Source organism: Pleurodeles waltl, chromosome 11 (genome assembly GCF_031143425.1).
Source record: "Pleurodeles waltl isolate 20211129_DDA chromosome 11, aPleWal1.hap1.20221129, whole genome shotgun sequence".
Taxonomy (NCBI): domain Eukaryota; kingdom Metazoa; phylum Chordata; class Amphibia; order Caudata; family Salamandridae; genus Pleurodeles; species Pleurodeles waltl.
Window position 1 is genome coordinate 353,215,609 of NC_090450.1, and position 19,586 is coordinate 353,235,194.

General features: G+C 45.4%; 1 protein-coding gene across 1 annotated transcript in view; it reads right to left on the reverse strand.

Annotated features, from left to right (window-relative positions):
* The window catches only part of SNED1 (sushi, nidogen and EGF like domains 1), a 2,603,997-nt gene that overhangs the window by 2,272,816 nt on the left and 311,595 nt on the right, over positions 1-19,586 (reverse strand). The window contains exon 4 of the mRNA XM_069213662.1: positions 3,662-3,824. Within this exon, the coding sequence (XP_069069763.1) occupies positions 3,662-3,824 (163 nt within the window). The remainder of the gene's footprint in view (positions 1-3,661; positions 3,825-19,586) is intronic.

Below are 19,586 nucleotides of genomic sequence, written 5' to 3' on the forward strand. Positions count from 1 at the left end.
AAGCCGAAGAGCAGGTCAGGAAAGGGCACGGTTGCTCCGACTGAGGGACTAGAGTCACCCCTTCTGTCAACCACTACACCAACCTGTACCACAGTGGACACCGCCACCTGCACGTCTGCTGCCTCAGCAACAGTCCCCAGCATCATCCCCAGTGGGCAGCCGTCAGAGGCTGCAGGAGACGTCCTGCTGTGTCCCTCAACAGGTGCTGACACATGCACCACCGCCATACCTCTGCCACAGACACCGCCACAAGCACCGCCAGCAGCCCCACAACGTGCTCAGACAGTGCCACCACAGCTGACATGGCTATCATCCCCAGTGGGCAGCCGTCCGAGGCTGGAGGAGACGTCCTGGACCCTGCCCAGCTTCCATGAGGCATGACTCTCATCACTGTTTGCTCCTGCAGGTGGCAGGCGAAGCCGCAGCAGTGTGGGGTATGTCTCTGCCTCCATGGCATATCATGCTACCTGTTCCCAGGCAATCTCGTGGCACACACACCCATGTGAGGGATTGGGACCAGCCACACTGCATGTGAAGCACTCTGGGCACAAAGCCCCCTCCAGAACCAGTGGAGATTCACATCCACTACCTCAGTCCTTGCCAGGATGAAGCACTCTGGGCACTAAGCCCCCTCCAGAACCAGTGGAGATTCACATCCACTACCTCAGTCCTTGGCAGGATGAAGCACTCTGGGCACAAAGCCCCCTCCAGAACCAGTGGAGAAATGCATCCACTTGAGAGACTGTGGCTTTGCACTCCCCAGGATAGAGCAGTGGGCAAACCACCCACTGAAAAGACTTGAAAGACTGTGGCTTTGCTCTCTCCAGGATACAGCAGTGGGCATTGAGCCCCCTCGTGCAGCAGTGGCATTGTGCGTGCATCCGGCTGAGGTGCCCTCCCTCCCTCTGAGGTGCCTGTTTCATTTTGATCTGATGCCCCTGCAGTGTTCTCTCCGTTTCGAGTCAGGTATCTTGTGTAGGCTTCACCCATGCATTTTGGGACCACTGGTCTACGGAGAATGATTGGAACACTATCCGGACAGGTGTAGTTGGGGTACATATTTGTATACACTGATTTTTGAAATTGCACTACCTGATTTTTATTGATTACACATGTTACAATCATTTCCATTTGTCCTTGCGTTCTTCCAGGGGGTGAGGGGGTGTATATGTAATGTTGCTGCATGTATTTGTGTGTATGGTGTTTTGGGCAAGGGTGGGGGTATTGTGTGTTGCTTGTGTGTCACTCTCTTTTCCCTCCTACCCTCCCCTGTGTTGTAGGTGCAGTACTCACTGTGGTCGTCAACGGCATCTGTCCTGCTCCTGATACACAAGGAGGAAGACAAGCATGGGCAGGACGTGTAGTTCGGGCTCCATGGCGTCCTCGTTGAATGTCGAGAGGTGAGTTGTTTCCCTTCTGTGTACTGTTTCCGCCGTGCTTTTGATAGCGTTGGTTCCACTCCGGAAAAGGTGGCGGATAGGCGTGTTGTAATACAGTGGGTGGAACCTTGTGTTTCGCCTGTCTGTTGGCAGTTACCGCAGCGGTGTTTGTTTTTACTGCCGTGGTGGTCAGAGTGTTAACGTGGCTGTCTATGTTGGCGGCTTCCACCACGGTCGTGATTCCTTTTTTTTTCTCGGCGGTATTACCGCTGCTTTAACACCGACCGCCAGGGATGTAATGAGGGCCATAATGTCTCAGAACATCAGAAATAAATATCTGCAACTCATCAATCTCCAGTTACTATATAAGTTGTTTATAGCACTACGGGGCAACTTTGCAAAGTCAGCATGTGCACAGAAATCCGCATGTGAATATAGAACTTGAAGGATCAGTTTCAGATTTTCTCACATATTTTGGCGACAGGACTTTAATTTATACTGTTGCATATTTGTAAAGTACATCTGCAACTCACACTACTTGCACTTTCTATCTACTTTGTTTCAATTAAGGTTTGTTTGCATTTGAAAATGTACTGTTAGTTATACTTGGCATCATATAACATTACCATAGTGATTCAGGCTCGCTACAGTAATACAGTATTTTGGACATACACACTCTGTTGTATATGTTTGTCAGCCTTTTACTACCTAATTTGTTTTCTAAGATGATCTGAGGTTTATAGGTCAATTTGAGGAGCAGTAGCATGGATGATGTAATAGGGAAGGTCATCAATGATATCAGCTATGTCATTTAACATGTCATTAGTGATGTAAAATGGGAGGTCATAAACAGTGCATGGTGAGGAAGCAAATTATGGTTAGATCACTTAACTGTAACTGGCGCATTTCAGTGGGTTTTTTATGGTTTAGAAACATGGGCTTTTAACCCATTTCATCACCTAACTATAACATCACTTTAAGATCAGTTTTTCTTTCAGTGACTATTTATATACATGCACATATATCCTAAACACGTATACACATGTGTATGTATGTTTAAACACAAATATATACACACACACACTAATATACTTCTATTTCTCTGTATACATATATTTGTTCTACCCGATACTCCACCTATGCCCGAAACCAAAAAATCCTCTTACTACTCCTAACCACCACCCATCGCTGAAACTTAAAAACCCTTACTATCCCTACAGACCACCCATGTCTGAAACCTAAAAAACCTTTGATAACCCAATACACTACTCAACCCTGAACTCCTCCTGCTTCCCCAAAATTAAACCGATCCCTAACCTCCTTACTAACCCTACACATCACCAGCTACCACCCACCCACAAAACATCAAATGCTTTGTAAATGTAATGCTTTATAACTTACCTCGTTGTAGTGCTAAATGAGTTGTTGTACGTGGGTTATAGTGGTCCCACATTGCAGTGGATGTGTACATTTATTTCGTTCACTTATTTAATACTAATAGAATTTACTTTTCCTCATCACATAAGATGACGCTCACGCCATCTTTCCATGTATATTGCTCCTTAATAGGTTGCAGGTAATCTGTACTGCGGCACTCAATTTTCACTGAATACATATTTCTAGATACGTATTATTAGCTTTTATCAAACCAAAATGTTAAGAAAATACCATTGACATTAGTATTGAGAATTGGGGCTCGTTAACAAAAATCAAAGTATAATTTGCGCACATTATAAAGTTATACTTCTTACCATTAAGCTTTACCTCTTTTATCCCTTGATGCTTTCTTACGGCTTCAACTAGTGAGAGAAAAAAAAGCCTGATCCTGTCCCTCTAACAACCTTGAGCATGGATGACACCAGTCCATTTGTCATTATATTACTCTTCGTATTCGTACATAACGTTCTAACCGAATCACATAACTCACTAGAAAATAACTGCTTAATTTTCTGCTCCTGACCTAACTAATAAACCTCGCGACCACCGGTAGCAAGGGTGTCAGCCACTACCCCAGGTACCTCCCACGGACAGCAAGGGTGGACAGGGGAAAAGCTGCTCTTCCATACAGTCTGGTGAGTCTCAAGGTAGTTCTTGCTGTATAACCCATTAGTATTCCTAGGATAGAAAAGTACAGTGACATTATCACCCCCAAAGTCAAAGGGAGCTAGGACTAAAACTCAAAGCACGAGGCCTGAAGCCAATACACACACCCTCTGCTGGCTAGGGCTCTCAATGACAGAATTCCCAGCATTTGACACGACGCCTCCAATAATGTGTCTTACTTGCATTTTTACAGCCCCCGACCTGCACCTGGGAGTCATCAATCCGGAACACCCATCGGCCTGGGATTCCCACGTTGGTCGTGTTTTCCACATCCACGATGTCATCAGTGCGTGACCCCGGAATATTAAAATATCGCTTCCCGTCGCCAGCGTTGAAACCTGCCTAGGAAGACAAAGGCAGAAGGTGAGCAATGCTTCTAAACAATACTATGCCTCAGGTGGAAGAAAAAGTGCCCCAGAGGTACAATCAGGGACTCCAGAGGGTCGGTCGGGTGCATACCTGCCAATAGACCCGATTCAGGCGGGAGATTCCGATTTTCTAGGGCAAAAATGGCTTTATATTAGGTGTCTCTTGCATAAAATTGCCTCTACCTCAATACGATCCAATGAGGAAAATAGATTCCCCTATTTGTTTTTTCAAAATCTCCACTTCCCGGATTTAACATGTTTGCATGTATGCAATGGGCTATTAGACCTGAGGTACAAGTTACTTACCTTCGGTAACGAAATATCTGGTAGAGACATATTCTAGTTGCAGATTCCTTACCTTAGAATTTTCCCCAGATCCGGAGATTTTTTTTCCGAGCAATACCCTTGCACGTCCATAGGTGGTATTGGTCGACTCCGCAGGCGCCGTAGGCGTTGTGGTCCCCGTGATGACATCAGGAGTAGTACATAGATGCCGCCCTCGCACAGTGATGTCAGTTTCTTTTAACGACTTTCCACGCCAGACAGCAGAGCTGCTAAGAACACTGATATTGGTGAGCCAGAGCTAAGGATCTGAAAGGAGGGAATCCGTGTCGCTTAAAATCAGTTCGCAAGCGGGGAGGATGGGTGGGCGATAAGGAATCTGCAACTAGAATATGTCTCTACCAGATTTTTCGTTACCGAAGGTAAGTAACTTGTACATCTGATAGAGACTTCTAGTTGTAGATTCCTTACATTAGAATAGATACCCAAGCAATGCCATCCTTGGTGGTGGGCTGCGAACTAAGATCATACTAGAAAGTCCTGCAGGACCGAACGACCAAAGTAGCCGTCACGACAGACCTGACTGTCCAGAGAGTAATGCTTAGCAAACGTGTGCGGAGACGCCCACGTAGCTGCCTGACAGATATCCAGGACAGGAACTCCACGCGCTAACGCAGTGGTTGCAGCAGTGGCCCTGGTAGAATGAGCCCGCAAGCAATCAGGAGGTTGCTTTTTTGCCAAAGCGTAGCACATTTTGATGCAAAGGAGCACCCATTGAGAGATGGTACGTTTCTGCACCGCCTTCCCTTTCTTCGCACCCACATAGCCAACAAAGAGTTGATCGTCTACCCGGAAGTAAGACTGAGATAGAACAGCAACGCTCTTTTTGGGTCCAGACGGTAGAGTCTCTCCTCCTCATGGGAAGGATGTGGGGGTGCGTAGAAGGTAGGCAAAGTGATGGACTGGCCTACATGAAACGGTGTAACCACCTTAGGAAGGAATGAAGCCCTAGTGCGTAACACCACTTTGCTGGGGTGTACGGACAAGTATGGAGGCTTTGAAGAAAGGGCCTGAAGCTTCCTCACCCTGCGAGCAGAGGTGATGGCGATGAGAAAGACAGTTTTGAATGTGAGGAGCCGTAAGGGACAATTATGCATAGGCTCAAAGGGCGTGCACATCAAGAAAGTAAGCACAAGATTAAGATCCCACTGAGGCATGATGAAGGGAGTCGGAGGAAATAATTTGGTGAGCCCCTTTAAGAACCTACTCACAAGAGGAGATTTAAAGAGTGAGGGCTGATCAGGAAGCCTAAGTAAGGCGGAAATGGCAGACAGATACCCCTTAAGGGTGCCCAATGCAGAGCCCTGCTGGGCTAAGCAAAGAATGAATAGAAGAACCTCTGAAAGAGGGGAAGATAGGGGATCAACAGATTTGTTGGAGCACCATGCCACAAATGTATTCCAACAACAGGCGTATACCGTTTTAGTCGAGGGACGCCTGGCTGCCAAGATAACATTGCAGACTTCGGGTGGAAGGGCAAATTCCATCAACCGTTGCCGCTCAATAGCCATGCATGAAGGCGGAGGTTGGACAGGTTCAGGTGGAGGACTGTCCCCTGCTGCTGCGACAGAACATTCACCCGAAGAGGCAGTCTGAGTGGAGGATCGATGGACATGCTCAGTAGCTCTAGATACCACACTCTTTGAGCCCAGTCCAGAGCCACCAAGATAACTTGGGCCCGGTCGCTCTTGATCTTCTTGAGAACTCTGGGCAGAAGAGGGATAGGCAGGAAGGTGTAAAGGAGGCCGGAGTTCCACTCAAGACGAAAAGCGTCTCCAAACGAGTGCCGCCTTGGAAACTCCAATGCACAAAATAGATGACATTGCGCGTTCTCTGCAGAGGCGAACAGATCTAACCAAGGCTCTCCCCACTTGAGAAAGAGACCTTGCGGCACCTCTGGATAGAGACGCAATTCGTGATCGACAGTGCGTCTGAGTTTGTCCGCTCTGGCGTTGAGAGAGCCCGCCAGATGTTGAACCATCAGGGTAATGCCCTGATGTTCCAGCCTTGTCCAGAGGCGTAGTGCCTCCTGTCATAGGGTCCAGGACCCTACCCCGCCTTTGTTTGTTGGAGTACCACATGGCGTAGTGTTGTCTGTGAACACCTGCACCACTTTCCCTTTGAGAGAGGGAAGGAATGCTTTTAACGCAAGTCTGATCGCTCGGAGCTCCAGCATGTTTATGTGGAGTCCCGACTCCGCCGGAGACCAGAGGTCTCTGATCTCCGCCTCTCCCACATGGCCACCCCAACCCAGAAGCAACGCATCTGTCACTATTGAGAGTTCTGGTTGGGGACGCTGCTCCGACTCTGAGTGTGAATCGGGAATGAGAATCGGGTTGACATCGATAGTGGGCACTACCGACGTCATGAGCGTCGCTAAACGACCCGGCGTCGGGGAAGGTCTCGACTGTGCGACCGGCGTCGGTGCGGATCCGCGCATGTATTCGGAGGCGACCTCGGTGGCCGGGGCCGAAGCCGCTGGCGCGGAACCCGAAGGCCCCTCAGCCAAGCCCCTTGGTCCCGAAGGCGCCATATCGGGGTCGGCACGCCCAAAGATGAGGCGCATGGCCTCGTAGAACTCTTTGAGGTGGGCGGGGGTCGCTCCGGCTCTGGGAAACTCGGGGAAGCATAGAGTCGACCCAAACGTAGGCTCCGAGGACGGAGGCCTAGCTCGTGGACGCTCGTCCCGCGACGCGTCGACCGAGCGATGGGGTGAAGTCGGAGAGCAATGGGACTTCTTCGACTTCTTCTTCATACCTTGACCCGAAGATTTCGAAGAAGATGAGTGGTGGTGGCTCCGCGACCGATCTCGAGACCTTCCTCTCGAGCGAGATCTACGCGGAGTCGAGTGCCGGGCCGCCATCAGCTTTAGGGACCGCTCCCTAAAACCCTTCGGATGCATCACCCGGCACTCGGAGCACGACTTCGGGTCGTGGTCGCGCTCGGGGCACCACAGGCAGACACGATGCGGGTCCGTCACCGACATCATGCGGTGGCAGTCCTCGCACGGCTTGAACCCGGTCTTCGGGGACATCCTCGACACACCAAAGGTCGCACCAAAAAATAATCGACAAAACGGTCGAATTTGGCCAAAAAAGTGCCGAGGGTAGCTCTCTCTCGGATCAGCGCGTGGTGTGGAAAGAAAAGAACTGACATCTCTGCCAAGGGCGGCGTCTATGTACTACTCCCGCCTGCGGAGTCGACCAACGCCACCTACCGACGCGCCATGGTATTGCTCGAAGAAAAAATCTCCGGATCCAGTCTGAAGCCTGGGGAAAATTCTAAGGTATGGAATCTGCAACTAGAAGTCTCTATCAGATACGAAAGATTAAAGGGAGACTTGTTATTTTTTTTGTTTTGTGATAATAAATGTAGAATTATGGATGGCTGATTCGCTCAAAAGTTGCAAGTGGCAGTGGCTCACTCTACGGACCTCTGAGAAGGCTGGGATACAGTGAAATGCATCAAGATTTAACAGGGGTAAACTCTGCATTATAAACACACTTGCGGATACAAAGTGAATTCCAATAGATCAAACATTGCACCCAGAAGGTACATAAAGCACTGTGAAATGCAAAGACATGCCTTTATGGAAGATATAAACTTAGGCCCCCCATCTGCACCCTTAAATGCATACTCTGATACCCCAAGCCCTAAAGTGTGCACTAAAAGTAAATATGCATCCAGATAAAATCGTTGTTCCCAAAAAGCTAAGGGCCAACTGTACAAAGCATTTGGCTGGTCGCAAAAGGCCCAAATTCTTTGGGCCATTTGTGACAGGAAAAATACTTTTTCTAATGTGCAAAATGGAAGATGCAAACTTGTTACTGCATCGCATTTTGCATTTGTGATTTGGTATTTGGAAAGAATGTGTTTAGGGTATCCCTTCCAAATATCAAACCAGTATGGTATTTATTACTGCTTTGCGACCAAATTCTGGTTGCAAAACAGTATTATTTTACCATCAGTTTAAAACAGGTAGTTCGAAATTCTATGTATGAATGTTGAAGGTAAGAGAAGATAGGGGCATTTGCACAGTGTTCATTCATACTGTTCAGAAAATGCGATTGTAGATGGGATATTGAACGTATTTAAATGCTTCCAAGTCAAAACTGTCCACTTAATGGATGAAACTAAGGAATTATATAACAATTGTTTCTATTGTTTATCAGTTCTGAAGCAGAGTAGCAGCAACCACTGTCGCTGAATCCTGTGTTAATGTATTGCACCACAGGCTCCTCTTCCTGTATTCGTGACTGTAGCGCTACTTGCTGCTTCAGTACTAGGATCCTATACATAGCTCTGCCAATACACATCATTACCAATCTGAAAGTTCTGTACAGTCACCTAGATCTGTGAGCCAGCATGTCAGCTAATGCACGGTGTACCACTGCTATTCTAGTGCTAACTATTTCAATGCACCTCTATGCCAAGCTGAACACAACCCTCTTACTTCAATACAGGGAACCATATACATCTCTGTCAAAGGACCTTAACAATTGCAGTCTATATGACTCTTGCTCTTCCAGAACTGGGCCGCACATATAGTTCTGCCATAGCACATCAATCATGGCCAATGTCACACCCTAGTATTGTAACACTGAAACCAACACTGTTTCTCTGATATATGTTCTCATGTACCTGGAACGCCATCTAATTTACCAGGACTGACAACCTCCACAACATTAGGTCAGGCACCCAAAACATGATCCTTAGAATCATAGGACTCAGGACTTTCCCATAAGTCCAGCAAGGCACAACAATTGAGATCCACTCCATCGGAGCAGAACATTTTCTCATACTTTTTGGCAACCTACTCCTGGCACAATTGGTTCCAAGGTCTCTGAATGGAAGGTAATGGGTGTTACTATGTGAAACTTTCGCAAGGAGAAATTGTGCCTCACAGTGGTATATGTTGCAACCATTCACAAAAATGTCTTACTCTGCCTGTGTCCCTCAAATCCTACCAAGTTTCCTAAGCAGCCACACCCAGCCTTTGTGCCACAGACACTAAAATTCGGGCAGCAGACGGCCAATCCTGGATATCTTTGAATCACCCAACCTAAACTGCAGTTACCTTACTACTGAAAATCTCAGGTCCAATATAAACATGTGTAAACTGCTGCAGGGCAGGATGTTGACCCATCAAAAAGCAAGGGTGACTCTAGAACTGATTAACAGTACAACCCCTCTCAGAGATGCTAAAAGTAAATAATACCCTAGCAAATAATACAGATATGTTCGAAAATGTTATTCAGCTGAACAAAATTGATGGTGTTGGGGTTCCTAGAGAGAGTTGAAGGCAAGCCCTCCATGCTTATCGCCAACTGGAAATAAGATCATCTTACGGTCTACAAACACCATATGTACATAGACAAATTAGACCCCATTAGCTCACAAAGCATTGGCGAACTGGTGGGCTCGACATTGATCTGCAGAGTTCCAGATACAAGAGACATGGGCAAGAACCAGCGAACAGCAAAGATGAAACAAGTGTTAGACTGTTTTATTAATTAGAAAAAGAATGCCTAAATCAAATAAGCTTATGTTGGTATGACTGGGACTCAGGGAGCTTTCAATGACATCTTTTCAAATTTGCAGAAATATTAGTGCATGTTTATTTAATGTGAACAAGCCTTTCTCTCTCTTTGTATGCTTCTCTATTTTTCCATTTCAGACAAATCAATGAAAATAAAACTCATTGCATAGTGTAAATGTAACATATTGCTCTGTTGAAGAAGCAGTGTTCAGGGTGTTTATTTCTTTATTCTATAACTTCTCAAGGTTTCCCGCTGATGCTTTGTGAATGAAGTAAACATAAAAGTGATGGGTGGGATGCTTGAATTAACCTCAGCCACGGGTAATCACTCAGGGATGCATTCCAGTCCAACCTTTTATTTGCCTACAATGTCACGTCAGATTAGACCCAGCTATGTGCTAATTAGCCCTGGATCCTGCTCCAACGGGAAAAGCCCAGCCCAAACTGGCAGGCCAGGTCCTCTCTGAACTGTAATACAAGAAAGCCAAGACCAGGTTCACTCTAGTTGGGGTTCTTCAGTTGGGTACAACTTCCCAGTCCATAATTCTTCTGCCCATAATGTCACCTCAGATTAAATCTAGCCGCCTTCTTTCTCCAATAGAAACAGTCTAGCCTGAACTGCCAGCCCAGGTCATCTCTGAACCGGACCACAAGCAACCCAAGACCATTACTGACCTAGTTGGGGCTGTTTAAACGAGTGCAACTTGGTTCCAGTGAGGACAGGACCCATGTTTGGGTATAGCCATTACACATCAGGCGTCCCATTAAAGTAATCAAAAAAGTGATGGTAGGGATTCTTGAAATAATCTCAGTCACTGGTAATTACTCTGGCGACATTTCAGTCAATTGTTTTTCTACCCACAATGTCATCTCCGGTTATGCCCAGCATTCATTGTGCTCCAATAGCAACAGTCAAGTCTCAACCTCCAAACCGGGTTTTCTCTGAACCGGGATATAAGCAACCCAAGACCACTTGATTCCTAGTTGGGGCTTTTCAATCAGGTGCAGCTTGGTTTCTTGTGAGCAAGGGACCCACGTCTGGGCATAGCTATCACACTCATGGTGTCACCCTTAAGTAAACAAAATTGTGATAGGTGAGATACTTGGACGAAAAGCAATGGACTGGACTGCACCCTAGAGCAATCACCAGAGGCTGAGATTAATTCAAGCATTCCATCGGTCATCTTGCTGCTGTTGCAGTGTTTACCGTTTTTACCCTAAGTACATCGGGTATGGCCAAATGTGGGTCCCATGCTAACTGTGCCATGGTAGGCAAGCTACACCCTACTGAGAAGCTCTAAGTCAGGCAAAACTGGTCTGGGGTTGCTTCTGGAGCAGGGGTGTTACTGATTTGCATAAGGCAGGCCTTTGTCTACAGTGGCGGTGTGGGCATAACAAGAACATTCCAGGCCACAGTTTTAAGAATTTATTTTACTTTGTAACTGTGTAGATTCTATACTAGTCTGTCATTTGATTTAACTTGGTCTTTCCAGGCTCTTCTTTGGTGGCAGACTCTTGGTTGGTCCTCTTGCAGAACTATACTTAGTTCTGGCTGCTTGCTTTCTTTGGAGTTTGACAATATGTTGATCCTCTCAGGTTTTTGTGATAAATATTGATTTTAATATATATTGAAACACTGATTGCTGCTGATTAACTAAACACACTTTGCCTCCTGTAACTGAAATGTAAATGAACTTATAAGGTTTAACTTGAATCTCTGTCTTGCATAAGTTTATTTAATTGGCTTGAACTAAGTCTTATAAGGACTTAGAGGTCTTAATCCACTGCATCTGCACTCTTAATTATTTTTATTAGAGCATTTATACAAGCATCTGCAAAGCCAAAAGATCGTGCCTTTGAAAGTTGGTAGCTGAATATGAATGCTTATTGGGATGCTGAATAGCAGCCAAAATGGCCAACCCCATCATGAAGACATGTGCACGTGCATGCATCTTCACCAAACGCATGTATGCATCATGATAGTGCAATAGGCATTTTAGTTTTTACTTTTAAATTACTGTTCAAATATGGCTGATGCCCATCTTGGAATGGTAAAAAAAAAAAAAAAAAAATTTATAATATGAAGTTTGTGAAAGTGCTTTAGAGAGAATGGATCAGCCTGGTAGCAAAAGAAAAAAAACAAATGCACACATAAAAAAAAAAGGAAAAAAAAAGAAAAGGACGTGTGGGGAAGCAAAAGTAGGGACAGCCAAATAGTTTATTATTGAATCAAAGTATTATGGCTTGCGTGAATCCCAACAACCTTTATTACACAGAATTTCTTGCAAATGGGAATGTGTGGAAAAGGAAAAAAAAAAATCACAATTTCTTAACTTTTCCGTGACCGAAAGCTCAAGAACTTCAGGTAAACAACATTACTATCAAATATTCTTATCATTTTCTTGACAAAAACAGTATGACACATCTGTCAGAGGGTCAATTGCACGGGATAGAAATAAACCAAAACTGTGACCTTATGAGGACCACATTAGCAACGTATTGACTTGCTAGTCATGCATTTGGTCTGTTCCTGTCAGTAATGATAGCTCAGCTAACACATGGAAAATAGTGATTTTACTGGCAGTTGTGTGAAAACACTGGATATTGGAAGTTTTGCTGTACTCCACAAATTCCAGAACTTTCTGGCACATCAATAAGTAGAAATGCTTTTTTTGTACCCAATATTTGCTTTTTGCACGGCATTCTGGGTAAGACAAAATTGTGGCGTTGTCTAAATTCACATCAGATCGGAATCCTTCAGGTCTCTAGTTTTCAGAAATGCCTGGAGCTGGCTTACCCAAAGCAAAAACACCACAGTTACACACATCCCAATAATGCCAACCTTTTCACACTTTTCAAAGTTGCGTCTGTGGGCTTTTCCTGTCCCATTTAAAACACTTGGGACTACAATTTTAATGGGTTAAGTGTTCGCATGACGGGTGGCCAGTATTTTCCTCTAGACTGTTGCCTTCTTATATTAAAAGCTAACACAAAAACACCGTTTGCACAGAAATACAGGACATAGTATTTTATTTAGATTCATTCGGTCTAGAATTCTAGACCATTTAAAATTTCAGAAATAACAATCTTACATAATAAATTTGAAAATATTAAAATTCATAATAACAATCATACATAGTGCTGATAAGACCAGTAGCCCACAATCAAAGAAATATAACAATGAGATCCTCAAGACTGAGCTTTTGATCATAGTAAAAATGCAACAAATAAAACATAAGTAAGATAAAAAGAGAAAAAGTTGTGATGAAAACTTATGTCTATCATACCGATGTATGCAGCTATTTCCTTTCATAAGATCTGGCCTTAGCCAGTTGAAAAACAGATCAAATTTGCTTCCATAAATAAAATATTTTGTAAAATAGCATATCAAATTCCAAGTGCAAAAATGTCTCTGTAAACTTATAAAGTCTCTACTGCTCATGTAAAGGGCCGCTGGTTTCTAATGGAATTACTGGAAAAGCCACATAAAAGATGAGGGAAAAAGGCATCAATGTCAATTATGTCTTATTAAATCTCCCTCTATGGGCTATTGCCTAACTCACTCAAATGCCCTTGGCTGCGATAGACCTACGGCGGATGAACCAAGCCTCCGATAAATATTTGTGTAACTGAAGTAGCTACCAGTGAAGATGTATCATATATACAGATTCTGGTGGCATTAGCTCGATCCTGCAGTAATAAATTTTTACAGAGGGAAATGATCCACCTCCCTCTGGGACTCTTGTACAAAGGGCAAAAAAATAGTATGTGCTCTATTGTTTCTTTACAATGTTGGCAAAGAATACATCTATCGGTTGAAGGATTATTAGGTGACCAGTGAGCCGTATAACTATTGATAGGCAAAGTACCATATCTTAGCTGGAGATATAAAGCACGAGCATACGGAGGCATAAAAAGATTCAAAAAGTTCTCAGGCCAGGGCTCATGCTTAAATTGAAGAAATTCCATTGTTAGCCTACCCGCCCCCTTGTGGTGCAAGGAATCTTCATTAATTTTCTTCCAATATCTTCTTTTGACGAGTTGCCTTGCATTATTGGGGATTAGTTCCGGATATTTCCAATAATGGGGGAATCCTTCAGCCATAGGATTTTTTCCAGACCCTGGGGAGAAGCTATAAGTTCCCTTATCGCCAGCCTGAATGGTTCAAGTTCAACAGTTTTCCATAGACGAATCCAGTAAGAAAGAGGTCTTAGGGCCGCTGTGGTTTTGATGCTATTTAAACCGAGCCTAAGAGTAATCAATGGTGTACCCATACCTAACCGGGAAACCTGTCTAAGGAAATGGTTTTCTTTAGTTTGCAAGATGTCCAAATTTTTGTGCGAACTCCAAAGTTCCGCTCCATATAGGGCCGCCGTACGGATTTGGACATTGTAAATCTCCGTAATTATATTCAAGGGGGGACTCGGAGCCTTTCTAGACCTACGAATAAGGGCCCCACCTCTTTGGCTTATAATAAGTGCCCCTTTATCAATAGCTGCTTTCCATTTACCTGTGGTTGATAGTCTGATACCCAAGTAATCGAACTCTTCCACTTTCTCCAGCGAGATTGAGTTCATTTCTATTCTAGCACGCATTTGTTTCTTTGAAGTACTGTATATCATAAGTTTCGTTTTCTTGACGTTTACGTCCAGACCATAGTCTCTACAAAAGACACAGAATTGGTTGACCAAGTTTTGAATTCCCACTGGTGATTTCGCTAACAAAATTGTGTCATCCGCATATAGCAGACACAGGATTTTTTTCCCAGCTAATTTAGGCGAGTCATTTATGCAATTCTCTAAGTAATGGATACACTTGTTAATGTAGAGCAGGAAAAGAGTGGGCGCCAAGACACAACCCTTTCTGACTCCTTTTTTAATAGCTACGGGATCAGTCAACTAACCCCCCTTACTGCATCTGATTTGAGCGTAGGTATTATCATGCAATCCGGCAATAAGTTTCAAGAGGCCAGATGGAACCCCCATGTTGGAGAGTGTTGACCATAGCATGTTCCTGGGGATCAAGTCAAATGCAGCTCTAAGATCTATAAAGACCACATACAAATTCCCCTCCCCCCAGTTCCACATTCTTCCATTTGATTGACAAGAATCTCAGGGCTTGGTACAGGGCATAGTATTTGAGATCTTTTTGTAATTTCTAGATATGAACAGATATAAAGTTAAGAAATCCAAAGTGGAACTTAAATTATGTAACTGTTCTTCATAAATAAAACTTTAGGAGTCACAAGGGTCTTATGAAATTTGAGTGAAACATCATTTAGCAGTTAAGTTCACATCTAATGTAAATGGATTTCTGTTATTTAAATTACATCATTGTTATTGGAATGGGAACTTATACTGCTGACGTTTCTTGGTAGAGTGACTTTAATTTTACCCTTATTTTACCTATGTTTTCATCATTGTTATGGAGTGCTCAGACCCCCAGATAATCATTTGGCATATTATATAGATCTACTGCAGATAATAGACCTGGGCTTCCCAATATGAAACCAGGTGTTTTATGCACAATAATCACTTAGATATACAAATTTGAAATTCTCATATATGCACTTTGATATTGATTTAATGGTCTTGATATTAAAGAGCAATAGTATTGAAGATATTTTAATGTTGACAAAATCCCCCAAAAAAGCACTTTATATGAAACTTCAATGGTTCTTTAAAAGGGAAGCCCAGTTTTTTCACTTTTTCAATTACACATGTAAATGGTGCAACTCAACCTGATGATTTGAATTTTAAAAATCAGTCACTCTGCTATAAAGTGATGATAATCATATAAAAAATCAATTGTTTTTCTAAGTGAACGACGGATTCTTCAAGCTGCAGCAAACGGAAAAAATGAATAGAATAAGAACCATCTGCAAGAGAATTAATAAAATTGGCTCATGTGGTCATATAATGCCACTTACCTTATACTGAGAAGTAAAAATCCGGGCAATGTAGAACTGGCCTCAAGTTTAGTGGAAAACCCACTATGGAGAACAGGTGGAAATTGGACCACATATTTTACAAACATCAAGCAATCTGAAATGTTTTTAAAAGTTATTGTAAATGGGACACAGATGGAGAGATCACCATTTCATGAGATTTCTGAAACAAAGTTAACAAGATGTTTTTTTCTGTTTTAATGAGGGTTAATTATCGTAAAATTCAGTATTATGCAAAAAGGTTGATTTATCGTTCAACTCATTTTTAACAAAATTTAAAATCTAAATGCTTTCCCAATTGTTTCTGGTGTGAATCTTCTGACATTGCAAATTGGTGCCATAATATATTGTATTTAACTAGATCAGATAGTTTTTGGAATCCAGTATTTATACTTAGCGAAGGTAAATTACAGATACAAATCCCTCAAGATCTTATAGCAGTACTGGGCTATATGCTGTTGGCTGTGGATTCTTTGAGGTATCATAAGTGTGAAATGGTAAGTAATGGGAGAAGTAAATGTTGCTTCTTCAGGTGATAGTCACAAATCTGTCAACTTGAGGGATGATTATGTTAAAACCTTATAATATGCTTCTTTTGACATTTAAATGGATTAAGGAATTTTCCCTTCTTGAGTGGAGTCTGCTTTCGACACCCGTATTGGTGCTGCCGAACGATTATTAGTGAAAGGGCTGACAATGTTTTCGAAAAACACACACACACACACACACACATATAATTACATACTGACTGAGAAAACAAAGGTTAAAGATACATTATAGTTGTGATAATGTATTTTAAAATGATACATTTTAAAGTAAAAAACACAAATTCACCAGTTATAATTAACTGAAGTAACTAAAATTTGTAACCCACCCATGCAGTATTGTGATCAACATGTTATTTCAGATGTTGCATTAAAGTTATCAGTGCAAGAAGAGGGTGTGAGTTACAGTTACTTCAGTCCTTACTTTTAGTTTAAAATTTAACATTTTAACTTACATTTTCACCTAACTATAACCACACTTTAACCTTTAGTTTTTCAGTGACCTTTGACCTGTGTGGCCACTGGATCACTCGCCACGCGTACAGCGACACCCAGCTGTCCCCGTGTCCTCCCCTCCCCGCCCTCGCTGCTGGTCATCCCTGGTGTCTAGTGGTAAGCTCCTTCTTCGTAATCACTGTGTTTACCTTGTCTTGCCTGTGAGTGCCGTGTTTACCCTGTCTTGTCTGTTTACCTTGTCTTGTCTGTATTTACTGTGTTGCCTTCGTTACCGTTCTTTCTGCGCCTGTTCCTCTCACCTTTTCTGCCGCTCCGTGTCTTGCCCTGTTTACCGTTCTTTCTGCGCCTGTTCCTCTCACCTTTTCTGCCGCTCCATGTCTTGCCCTGTTTACCGTTCCTTCTGCGCCTGTTCCTTTCACTTTTTCTGCCGCTCCGTGTGACCCCTTGCCCCCCACAGCGCTTTGGCTCCCCTGAGCCGTCTCCCTTTCCTGCCGCTGCGTCCCGCCCCCTCAAGCCCCCATTCGTTCATGCCTCCCGCCTCCCATTCTTAATGGCGATCGCTGCGCGCTATGGAGAGTGACCTTTGACCTGTGTGGCCATTGGATCACTCCCCACGCATACAGCAACAACCAGCTGTCCCTGTGTCCTCCCCTCCCTGCCCTCGCTGCTCCGTGCTCCCTGCTGGTCATCCCTGGTGTCTAGTGGTAAGCTCCTTTTCGTAATCACTGTGTTTACCTTGTCTTGCCTGTGAGTGCCGTGTTTACCCTGTCTTGTCTGTTTACCTTGACTTGTCTGTATTTACTGTGTTGCCTTGGTTACCGTTCTTTCTGCGCCTGTTCCTCTCACTTTTTCGCCGCTCCGTGTCTTGCCCTGTTTACCATTCTTTCTGCGCCTGTTCCTCTCACCTTTTCTGCCGCTCCGTGTCTTGCCCTGTTTACCATTCCTTCTGCACCTGTTCCTTTAACTTTTTCTGCCGCTCCGTGTGACCCTTTGCCCCCCCAGCGCCTCGGCTCCCCGAGCCGTCTCCCTTCCCTGCCGCTGTGTCCCTGCGGCCCGCCCCCCTCGAGCCCCCATTCTTTCAAGCATCCCGCCTCCCATCTGCTCTTCCCTCCCTCCTCCCCTTCTTAATGGGGGTCGCGCTGCTGGCGCGCCGGAGGCAAGCCTGACTGCGCCCGTCCGTGCCTGGACCGTGTCCAGCGCCACCCCCCCTGGTCCACGGAACCCCCGCACCTCCAGGCGCCACTACACTGCCAGGGACCTCAACGCCCTTAACCCTGGCCGCTCCGCAGCATGCTGCCAGTCCTCACCGAGGAACACCCACGGACCCTTCTCCTGCCACAACTGCAGATTCACCTGCAACAGAACCACCAAACCTCCAAAGACCAGAACCAACCACCTCCACAGCATACTCCTTAACACCCACTCAGCACGCAAGCACGCCATCAAGCTCTGGGACTTGCTCGACACCTCCGCCCCGGACGTAGACGTAGCCTTCCTTACCGAAACCTGGTGGAACGACTCCTCGGCGCCCGACATCGCCATAGCCATCCCGGAGGGCTACAAGATCACCCGCAGGGATCGCACAAACGGAATCGGAGGAGGAATAGCCATCGCCCACAAGTCCACCCTCAAGGTTCACACCCACACGGACGCCACCCTCAAGACCGCCGAACATCTGCACTTCCAAATACACACCGACCCCAACACCACCCTCAGAGGAACGCTCGTCTACAGACCGCCTGGACCACGGGCACCTTTCAGCGACTGCATCTCTTACCTCGCCAGCACCCACGTACTCGCCTCCACGGACTACATCCTCCTCGGGGACCTTAACTTCCACCTCGAGAACAACAACGTCAACTCCTCCACCCTGTTGGACAACCTTGGCCTCAGACAACTCGTCACCACACCCACCCACGCAGCCGGCCACACACTTGACCCCATCTTCTCCACAAGCGCCCACGTCACATTCAACCACACCACCGAACTCCACTGGACCGACAACCACTGCATCCATATTTCACCTTCCAGAAACAGGTCAAGCACCACCGCACCCTACAGCCACCCCGCCGCCACTGGAGCAAAGTCACCAAAGACCAGCTAACCAGCGCCCTCGCCCAGAACCCGCCTACCGACCCCACCGACCCAGACACCGCCGCCCACAATCTCAGACATTGGATCAACGACTGCTCCAACTCCCTCGCACCACTCAAGAAGACCACCAACAACCAAGCCACCAAGAAAGCCACCTGGTTCACGAAGAGCTTCAGACCTCCAAGCGCAACTGCCGGAAACTCAAGAATGAATGGCTCACCGAACACACACCTGACAGCCTCGCGGCCCACAAGGACGCCACCCGCAGACACCACCAACTAATCAGACTAGCCAAGAAATCCTCCTTCAAAGACCGCCTAGATAACAACGCACACAACAGCAAAGAGCTCTTCAGCATCGTGAAAGAACTCTCCAACCCCAGCGCCAACGTCAACGACATTCCTCCCTCTCAAGAGCTCTGGGACTCACTGGCCACCTTCTTCCACCGAAAGATCACAGACATCCACGACAGCTTCAACACAGCCGCCCCACCACACCAGACACCACCCACGAAAACACCACCCACACCAGCCGCCTGTCCTCCAGGGCCAACGTCAGCATCACCGAGACACGCAAGTTCATGAACTCCATCCACTCCGGATCACCATCAGACCCATGCCCTCACCACGTGTACAACAAAGCCAACGCAGCCATCGCTCCCCAACTACGGAAGGTCATCAACATCTCCTTCGAAACAGCAACATTCCCGGAAAGCTGGAAACACCCCGAAATCAACGCCCTCCTTAAGAAGCCCAAAGCAGACCCCCAGGACCTCAAGAACTTCCGACCCATCTCCCTACTCCCGTTCCATGC